Source organism: Acyrthosiphon pisum, chromosome A2 (assembly GCF_005508785.2).
Source record: "Acyrthosiphon pisum isolate AL4f chromosome A2, pea_aphid_22Mar2018_4r6ur, whole genome shotgun sequence".
Classification (NCBI taxonomy): domain Eukaryota; kingdom Metazoa; phylum Arthropoda; class Insecta; order Hemiptera; family Aphididae; genus Acyrthosiphon; species Acyrthosiphon pisum.
The window spans coordinates 81,184,569-81,195,695 of NC_042495.1; the positions used below are offsets into that span (position 1 = coordinate 81,184,569).

The 11,127-nt window shown below is 31.1% G+C and overlaps 1 protein-coding gene and 1 long non-coding RNA gene across 3 annotated transcripts; one reads left to right on the forward strand and one right to left on the reverse strand.

The window, feature by feature from the left end:
* Positions 1-7: 7 nt before the first annotated feature.
* On the reverse strand, positions 8-4,366 carry LOC115034221. 2 transcript variants are annotated; one of them, XR_003839573.1, is made up of 6 exons: positions 3,454-4,366; positions 2,385-2,512; positions 2,239-2,317; positions 1,699-1,763; positions 1,220-1,263; positions 8-104 (listed from the first exon to the last, which is right to left on the reverse strand). It is a non-coding gene; the product is annotated as an uncharacterized LOC115034221 (long non-coding RNA). The 2 variants fall into 2 exon arrangements; XR_003839574.1 differs by lacking the exon at positions 2,239-2,317.
* A 369-nt stretch (positions 4,367-4,735) lies between these two features.
* Positions 4,736-5,900, forward strand: LOC115034161. The gene is made up of 4 exons (XM_029489996.1): positions 4,736-4,829; positions 4,957-4,996; positions 5,246-5,448; positions 5,527-5,900. Exons 1-4 carry the CDS (start codon positions 4,736-4,738, stop codon positions 5,628-5,630), a joined length of 441 nt encoding a protein of 146 aa, XP_029345856.1. The 3' UTR covers positions 5,631-5,900.
* The last annotated feature ends 5,227 nt before the right edge of the window (positions 5,901-11,127 follow it).

Here is an 11,127-nt window from a genome sequence, read left to right on the forward strand (position 1 = left end):
CATTTTCTTTTCTGATTAATTTTTGGTTATGAAATTTCAATAGATGATCACAATTTACAAGTGATACTTTTAATATTTTATTGAATACATGAATATTCTTGTTTCTAAATAAAACAAATATAAATTTACCATTGTAAATAATTTTTATGTTAAATACTGGAAAACTTAAATATCACTCAATCTTGATGTATAAATTATAATTAAGATATTTCTTAATTAGGTGCTTTAAAATAAGACTAAATGTGTAAAAATATTATCCATCAAAAAAGTGATGTTATATTACACCAAAGACTAAGTAATGAGTTTAATAATCCCTATTTCAAAAAAAAACTAACGATAGACAAAATGAGAAGAATTCTGAACCATTAGCTTGCTATCCTATGCCTCTAAAATATTTACAGATATATGTTTCGGTGTAACTATGTTATATACTGAATTTATGTCAGAATTTCTTTTCATCATTGATCATTATCTGCAACGATTACAAGTTTACCAGTGATGTGTCACTAGCACGCTGTCAAGCTCAAAGATAGCGATCAACAATGAAACAAAAAAAAAAATCATAATATGTCGGCTTATCAAAATTAAAACATTTTCCAAAATGACAACTCGTCAAAACAACAAAATAACTATTCCTATAATTAAAACTTTAAAATCCAGCAGATACTTCGGTTAAGTAGGCCTTGAACTCTTAAATAACGTTCCTCCTCATATCTTAAACTGTCAATCATACTCAAAATTCAAACTTCTTATAAAAATATGGTTAAAAAATTTATACGACATAACTTAATTTTCTACTTGTTTTCTAATTATCCTATATCCTTCTTGCATACAAAAATCAAATAACCACTATCCTTTCTTTTCCTTATCTATTATTTCTATACTTGTTTATTACTATTTTTTTTCTTTTTGTTTTACTTTTAATTTTTTAATCTTTTCTTGTTCAAATAAATTTTAATGTATAATTAATTAATTAATTTGTAAGACTCCAACTACGAGGTTTAACCTCAGTGGTAAGTTGGGCCAAATACTTCTGTTATATAAATCAGTTACTATTTTAGTAATTACATGTTTTTGTGTAACATTGTTACTATTACATTGTATGTTTAATTGTTTTTAATGGCCAAATAAATATTATTATTATTATTATTATTAAAATGGACGATACAATGGACTATTTGGGAATCTCTGTATATTATTTTTATTTAAGTATACTCACTTTGAATTTAAATGTTCCATATTGTTCATCTATAATGTTGATCACTAAAAATGTTTTATTTCAATAAATTAATAAGTCTATTTAGTATATTATTTGTATAGAGAAACAGTGTATAATAAAATATGTCCTACGCTCCCGGGGAGGCGGCAAATAGTGGCACATAGAATACTTCGTATTAATTCTATTGTGCCCAATCGCCAGTGTCAAATTAATCATTATAATAATCTTTTATATATGATAAAGTAAAACAATAAATACTATGTCAAACAATAAAATACGAGTTATAATATAATATTATTTAATTTTACCTATTATTAAATAAAATCATATTGTTAGTGACTGGTAGCGTATTCCGTTGTCAATGGATTAATATTTAGCATAACATATAATATCGAACATTGTTTCTCTATGCAATATTTAATGAAAACATTTATACATATTATATAAATTTAATAATAAGTATACTATATACACTATACCTAGTAATATGAAGTATAATTTTACTTTCAGCAGCGGATATTTTTATAGTCTGATTTTGAAATATCTGTAAAAAAATTGTGCATAATATGTATATTTGATGTTTATAAGAGCAACTTATAATAAACTTTACATTAATTTGTGAAGCCTTAGCTTAGATAACATTAGAAAAAGTACAACGGAGCTAAACAAATTATTATTTTTTTTAATTTGAAGTTTAATTTAAGTTTGTATTTTAAATAAACTGTTTTTATTTGTATAATTTTTTAAAACATTTAAGTGAGAAAGAAGTTAAATTGATGTAACTATTAACTAAAAACATTTATCATTTAAAATATAATATCTTTAAAATTTGAATACCTACATAATATATACATATAAGCCATTTACATTTAGGCTAATGCGATATGCTTACCGCCTGGTGAACGTGTTGTAGTAAGAACACATTTTTAATCCGATAATATTGTCAAATATATTAACTAAATATTTTAACAGAACTATGGACATAATACATTACATTTTAATTTAATATAAATTCTTACATTTATTTATTTATTTCAATATTTTAGGTAGGCCTCGTGCTCGTGTGCCCACTGCTACTTGCATAATAATATATTATACCTAATAAAATTTAAATCAAAAACATAAAAATCAACCAATCGATACTTTACATAAAATATAAACTCACTTTGATTTCCTTAAATTGCTATTGAAGTGTGTTCCAATTTTCAATCCATGAAATCTTTTCTGTATCTTATAGATAGTTATATTATTTTCATGTGCATCTATGTGTACAGTCATATACTGTTGTAAAATCTGTAAAATTATATAAAATTCAATAACTGCAATTCATTCAGTATTAAAGCAACACACAACAATATAATATTATGGTATACATTCGAAATACGATTTTGAAAATTAGGACAGTAGATGAGATGAATCTGTTATTTCTCACAAATTAATGTAGTACACTTTTGAAAAACGTTATGATATTTTGTATTAAATTACTTTATTATGCTGCCCTGCTAAGCAGAAGTGCCGTGAAACCAATATGTTAGTTTTGAGAAAAATTCGGTTTTGTATTTTTCATTTTATTATACCTTTGTTAGGTATTTGTTAGTCCATTTGACATACCTAGCATACCTATATCCACCTGTATAGTCCTTTTGACAAGGAATGCAATAAAATAATGATTTAAAAGTATTATTCACTTATTATACGAATAAAAGTTACTTTTATGTTATTACTTAGCAATATAAGCCGTTTTATCCTGAAATACGTATTGCCCATATAAAATAATTAACTTTCCAAATAATATAATCATGATTCACAAAGATAACAATTTAGAAACTAATAATATAATATATTGATGTTACTTCTGAAAAAAAGTTGCAATGTCAGGTAATAACACCGTAACTCGAGTAGTCGGGTAGACATAGAAGTATTATGCAAAAACACTGTATCTATAAACATATTTACAACGATTACACTTAGTAAGTGTAAGACGCGGCGTTCTTATACTTAGTACTTCTAATTTACTTTGTTACCTACAGTGTTTTAAAAGAATGATAATTGAGTTAATAGCCTATTCAATATAGTTTTAGGGGTATTTTTTCTACAAATATTGTGTAACATTGATAAACCTATCAGATGCCGTTACTTATTATTAAACTTTTTTCATTTTACAGCTCTCTTACTTAGCAGGGCAGTATGGTACCTAGGTAATATAAACTACTACAAAAAATATTTTCACATACCTATTGTGGCTATAGTTTGTGTCCCGCGACTTGGCTTATAGGTAATAGCATTGATTTTAAATAGGTACTTGTATTTATAATCAATGTTAATAACTAATAAGTATAATTAATAGTACTACCACTGCAACAGGATCTGTTGCACACCGCTTGCGTACGCCCACGAAACGCATAAACGTGATCTGGTATTTTGGTGGTGGAAATATTGTAAATCGTACTCGGATGGCTGCGACAATTTACTGATGGAACGAAGATATGGGAATCTTGAATGTTCAAAATGTCCAACGATCGAAAGACCGTAGACACTCCGGCACTCGGTAGCTGGACGGTGAAAGTCTAAAAAGTTGTGGCGATAACCATAAATTGTATTTTATCTCGAACAAAGAACAATAAATGCAATTATGCACAAACCATAGACATATAATAGAATATACCGCGAACAACACATTTTCCATGTAGAAATTATAGGAGCCAACATATGTGCGAGTGAGAAAGACTCTAAAGAGGTTTTCTCATGGAAAAAAAACTATTTACTCCATGAAAAAAGTATTGTGATAGTGATAAATCATTTTTTTACCATAACAAATAACAATAAATAAAAACAAATTGTTAATGAACGTCTGCTTCTTATGTGAACAGCGAGTTTTTTAGTTGCTTATTAAGCCTTTTTATTTTGATCACTGTTGCGCCGCGCCGCACCTACTTGTGTGACTTGCGGTTTGCGGCAACGACTTGCGGGGTGCTGTGGATGGGAAAGGGCGAACTGACAATTTATTACCTCGTACAAGTCTTATTGATTAGGTTAATGCGTAATGACGCGATATTTATATATTTTACACAATAATAATTAATATAAACGCCGTGTACAATTTAGCACGCGCTACAACCACACTAATAATAATAATTTGAACAATAAATAATAATAATTTTACAATATGACCTGATCGACACCTGGGTACAGGTCACTGGTCAGTACGGTCCTCGCTGGAAATGCGACAGCGTCTTCCTCGTCAACAACCAAAATCGGCGCCGCGGCGAAGTTGAACGACGACCCGGCGTTAACACGTATAATAAACTCGGTGGTGCGGTGACACAATCCGTCAAACTTAAACTGTCTCCAAGTTTACGACGGTAAAGACGTGCACCAATTATAATTGTAAATAAATGATTACGGCACGAATGTCAACTGACTACGAGGTCAAAACATAGCCACCCGGAGCAACGCGGACCGTACACGCGGTCTGGTCGCCAAAACACACCGCAAGGCGACGAGCAACACGCAACGATGCGTCGGGCTCGACCGCCTGGACAAGACAACACACGGCTGGCGGCACAGCCTATGGCGGCGAACGGCCCTGCGCTGGACGGCCGAGGAGGGGGTAAGCCACCTCGTGAGCTTCGGCATCCGAGGCGCAGCTTTGGGGACCTATGCCGAAACTACGGTGGCACGAAAACGCGTCCGTGTTCGAACAATCACTTTGATATAATGGTTCAAAAATGTTATAGTTTGTGGTTCTGCTAAGACAGACAATGTCAAACTTCACGGGTAAATATTTTTCATTCATAATACAGGATAATTCTTTTATCAAAAACTTTAAAAAACTTTAAAAAATAATAATGATAAAAAACATTTAAAAATATAATTTTTTAATAAAAATGTTTTTTTCAAAAAACTTGAAACTGAAAAAAATATTTTCAAAATAGTGAGTGGTTCATGATAAAAAAGTCACCTTGTACATTATATACTTTGGATCATTTCATGCATTTTACAAATATTTTTTTTGAATTTTTACAGATTTCCTAAAGATATAAATCTGAGGGAAAAATGGGTTGCTCAAATAAAAAAAAATGTTCCTATTATCATAAATCAGTATACTAGGCTCTATAGCAAACATTTTACAAATGATGATTACTATCAATCATCCTTTGGAAATGATATATTGAAGGCAGATGCTGTACCATCTAGGTTCTTCTGTTCAAGAAAATCATTACTCCCAGGTATTAAAGAAAAAAATTAAATAATATATTTGTATTAGGTTTAATTTAATGAAATGCGTTTTTTTTTATCCCCAACAGAATTTGAAATTCGCGCATCAATGTCCACAAATAAACCTATTCTTACAGTAAATGACAATCTTGAGAATCTTATGTTAGAAGAAGAAATAGTAGTAAATGGTTAGTATACATTACATAAATTAAAACTTTTCCATATTTATTTTTTATATGTTTATTATACAAGATGAAAACAATTCTGCAAAAAGTTTATCAGATATAGAGAAATAGTAGTAAATGGTTAGTTTATAATTATAACACAAATTAAAACTTTTCCATATCTATTGTTTATATGTTTATTATAGAAGATGAAAACAATTCTACAGTTTCAATGAATAATGATACATATTATGATACAGAAGTGACTACTCTGCAAGAAAATGAAAATATTGATATTACAAAAGGTAACATTTTAGTTATAAATGACATTCATTAATTTTAACTGTGTACTTAAATTTTCAGTCCATCTTTCAGAAAAGAAACGTAAGCTATTGAGATAAGCTGGAGACTTTTCTGAGGAAGATCTAGAGACACCTAGAAAACTGAAAATTTTTTGCAAAACATATCAACAAATGATTAAGACTAAAAATGATAAAATAAAATTGTTACAGTAAAAAAACCATAGTCTTAAATCACAAATAAATAACCTAAATAGTTTAATTGATGATTTACAGTCGCAAAGCAAGTTAAATGCTAATTGTTCATATATGTTAAAAGTAAATATAGTTTAAGTTACTTTTAAGAGATGCCACCCATGCGTTTGTTGTCTCCATAGACCTACAAACTAATGGACAACGGAGGACTAGAGGTCGGGGGTACGATATAGAGTAAAAGAGAAAAGAGAACATGGGGGAAATACAGTGTTAGTTTATAGGTCTATGATTACTACTTTATGTTCTTTCTCTCTTCGTCCTTTCTGCTTCTTTCTCTTATATTATTCCCATGCGTTGTGGGCAGAATGAAGTGGAATGCGCTGTCCATTAGTTTATAGGTGTTCTCCGTCTTATACACGTCTGTGATTAAGCGTTGGCTTTTTGGTTTTTATTTGATATTTTAATTTTCAAGCAAGATGAGCATTTTTAATTTGTGATATTTCACAAATCCATATCTTGCTTGAAAATTTGCTATTTTATAAAAACCGGTAAGCGAAAATTTGCTATGTTGTATGCGTGTAAGACTGAGACTGAAATATATTATGTTTTATTTGTTTTAATACAGTTTAAGAATAAATTAATAATGTACAGTCTTGTATAAGATACTTTTTAAAAGTATTCAAGTACAGATACAGATACTTCTTTTGAATAGTATATAAAATATATATTTGAAAACTCAGGAAATAAAGTTATTGAATACAAATAAATATGTATGTATGTATGTATGTATGTTTTATATTTTTTGATACTTTCAAATAATATTAATATAAAATATATGTAATCAGTATAATAATAATAAAGAACATTTAAAAAAAAAATAATTAAATTGAGTATTTATTTAAATCCTTAGAATATTGCATCTGATGAAGAAAAGCACTTGCTTATGCGTCAACTAAAATTAGGCAGTGGTAAAAATATTACTCCAGAGTTAAGAAAGTTTGCCCTTACATTACATTATTACTCTCCATCTGCGTATTTATACATAAGAAAAATATTTTCAAAAGCTCTGCCAGATATTAGTACTATCAGAAAATGGTACACAACAATTAATGGCTTACCAGGATTAACGAGGGAATCTTTTCAGGCTATTTCCATTAAAGTAGATGAAATGAAATATATTGGTTAGCAATTATATGGATGTTTGATCATAGACGAAATGAGCATAAAGCAACATGTTCAATGGACAGGTTCCAGGCATCAAGGCTATGTTGATTATGGTCAAGGAGGTGGTACCGATTCAATGGATAATTTGCCATATGCTAAAAATGCTTTTGTCATTATGGTAGTTGGCTTAAATACCCATTGGAAAGTACCAATTGCATATTACTTAGTCAATGGAATATCTGTAGAAGAAAAATCCAACATTATAAAATCTTGTCTTCATCAACTACATGAAACTGGTATTAAAATAATAACAATAACTTTTGATGGGGTGGCTAATAATATGTCGATGGCGTCTTTGCTTGGGGCTAATCTAAATTACGCTGATTTAAAGCCAAATTTTAAACATCCATTAACAGAAGATAATATACATATAGTTCTTGACCCATGCCATATGGTTAAATTAATAAGGAATTGCTTAGGTGATTGGGGATTATTGTATGACAAAAATAATAAACCAATACATTTGGTCGATATGCAAAATGTGACTGGTCTACATGCTGTTACAAAAATTAGAACAAGACATATACATTATCATCGAGAAAAAATGAAGGTACGTTTAGCAACACAGGTTTTCAGCAACAGTATTGCTGATGCCTTGGAATATTGTTGTAAAGACCTGAAGAACAAACTTTTTGAAAATGCTGAAGGTACCATTGAATTTTGTCGAAGGATTAATAATATATCTGATTTATTAAATTCAAGAAATTTTTTGAGTAAGAGTCCTTTCAACAAACCACTGTCTGATAATTGTTTGAACTTGAATATAATTAACCGACAACTGAATGCTTGAAAAATTTGTCGCGGTCGTTCTCGCAACGACCGCGGCGTCTCTATCGACGTCCGCGAGATTGCGACCACCAAACCGGTCTGGCCGCCGTCGGCGGCATGAGCATATAGATAATATAAGAATAGATAAGACATAAGAACTTATCACATGAAAATTTAATGATACTATTTTAAGGTTATATCACAGAACAACCAGAAGGGAATCATATTTCATTTAACATAGGCTCATCATCATCATAGGAGATGATAAAACCACGTCCGACATGTCTAAAAATTAAGCGTGCTGCCACATACCAGGAATTTCTCTATTTTTCTTTGTATCGTGCAACACTGTTTATTCGTTCAGACCACGGTTATCTACTAAGAGTAGATAACCGTGGTTCAGGAGTGTTAGCCATGTTCTGTTGTTGTTGTTATGAGTGGAATTGCAGATTAACAGTGTAGCCACAAACCACAGAAAACTTAAAAAAAAGGGAATTTCTTGGTACGTGGCAGCACGTTTAATTTCTAGACATGTCGGACGGTTTTTCGATGAGCCTTAGGATTCCCTTCTGGTTGTTCTGTGGTTATATGGGGCGAATATTGATGTTATAATTGATAAATAATAATAAATATTAAATAACATAATTTTATTTCGTTAAAATATTATTTTCCAATTTCCATTTTCCAGGTACAGGTGGCAAAACAATCAAAATACAAACTGACAAATATCTAAATATAACTGACTATCATGTTTATTCATTATTATTTAATAAAATAGTTTTGCACATAACCTTAAAAAGCCCCATATCGTTTTTCTCTCTTTACGTTCTCTCTTCCCCAAAAAAGCACACAGCCCCATATGGAACTGGTATAGGCATGTCCTATCCATTCTTATATTATCTATGGGCACGGACTGTCGGCCCGGCCAGCGGTGGTGGTGGCAGGCAGCTTTTGCCGGACCGTTGTTGACTACACACGCGTCGGCATAAAATCATATCTGTGATATTACTATAATTGTTGTTAATAAAAGTGTCGTCGTTCCACATAAACGTGTTAAAGTTATTTGCAAACTGTTCCTACACCTACAATTAACTTTAACTTGAATTAACAAAATTAACTTTTGTAGCAAAACCATTTACCTTTGAAACAATATCAGTCCAAATATTTATCAAGGTTTTAGGAACTTAAAATGGTACATTTACTAATATCATCTGCGCTTGTGCACAATTTAATTGCACTTTTCTTCCCATTTTTATAAAATAAATAAACACAGTCGTACAGAAAGTTACTAGTGGGTTGCCTACCTGATTTGCTGTGGTACATTGTCCGCGATCCTACGAAGTCGGATTGCCTACCTAGGTGGCTAACTTGAAAGTAAATCGATTTTGACTTGAGATGACTGACTTGCTAGACACTCCAACACGGTTATCGACTTTACATTACATTACTTTGTATCATTGAATTGCCGATTTTAATGGGCAATGGGAGTTTTCTAGACACTGAAACTCGACGTTCAAATTTTCCTGTATTCGAAACGAGACAGCCTAAGAGCCAGGCCTTATCACAAAATCACCTCCGATTACCAAAATCACCTTCTATATAAGTGCGATATTTATAATTCGACTGTGTCCCCAAAATCGGTACTCACTTACAACTAACATGGGAGGTCCAGGGGTCTAACTATATTTTCTATTTTTCAGTTCCTACGCTACCAACGTGGTCGGCAATCCTCCGCAGGTGGATTGTATACCTGGTGATATACTATGATATACGCTTCTCATTATGTCTGCAATTCGATCCAGTCGAATTGCCTACCTATGTGATTTGATGACTGCTAGACAATCGAATACAACTATCCGCTATCGACTCTATCCTTTTTAATAACAGGAGATCGTATCCAGCCTATCCATTTACAACGTTTGTGACGGATTACTAGACACTCTAACTTTTTAAAATTCCCGCCAAAACGTCAAGCTTTATCTCCAATTCATATTACTAATTCTTATCACAAATCCTGAATTTTCGTCTTACAACAGACTGTCGCGACTTTTATAATTCAAACGACTCTTACTCCAAAAACGGTACCCACTCACGGCGAGTCTAACGGGCCACGAGTTTCATTTAGAGCTAGTATCTATTATATTATTAGATACAAATACAATTTCACAACTGACTACTGAGTATAAATGTAAAATGTATAATATAATGACATTAATTTCCAATCATATTGTGTACTTGGTATATTGATTATTGCAGTGGTATTTTGATTATGAGTCTTAACATAGTAACTATAGTAAGACAAAAGTAAATATTTTACAAGTTCTGGTGGAAGAAACATTCCAAATGAATCGAAATAAAATTTTTTATTTTTATTTTTTTCCATGCAACCCAATGAGATCCTTCTTGAGTCGAATTATTTAAATTTGATATTCCACATTCATTTAACCATGGTTTAAGAGGTAATTCATCTCTCATGAAACAACCTCTGAATATTTTTATATTATGTCCAAATTGTATTATGTCAAAATTACTCAGTGGTTCGATTTTTAGATTTTTTTTTTTAAATTTTTCATAAATGATGATTTAATGTAATTGTTCATTTTTTCGATTTTTTTTTTTTTTCAATCCAGAACCTCGTCGTGTTACGTTGTGCGTCGCGTCCATATTGACAGTGCGTCTCGTCCGTATCCGCTATGAAATCGTCATAGTGCGCCGCGCAATATGGAAATAATAAAAAAAAAGCTCCTCAACAAGAGGAAATTAATCGAGAAGAAACGAAGTGCTCATACTAAGGATCTGATTGAAAAACTAAATGAATTTGCCATAAAAACCCAATTAGCGCTGCTCGAAGATGCATTCACATCATACATGGGTATACATGAGCAGTTAGCCGATCTAGAGGAAGTTTAAAAACAACAAGAACACATAGACAAGTTGATGGAAGTGTCTAACACATATGTTACACTGAAAGGCCGATTTTTTAGAATCATTGTCAAATCTAACTATCAGTGAAAAACAGGCAAACTGTTCAACAAAACAT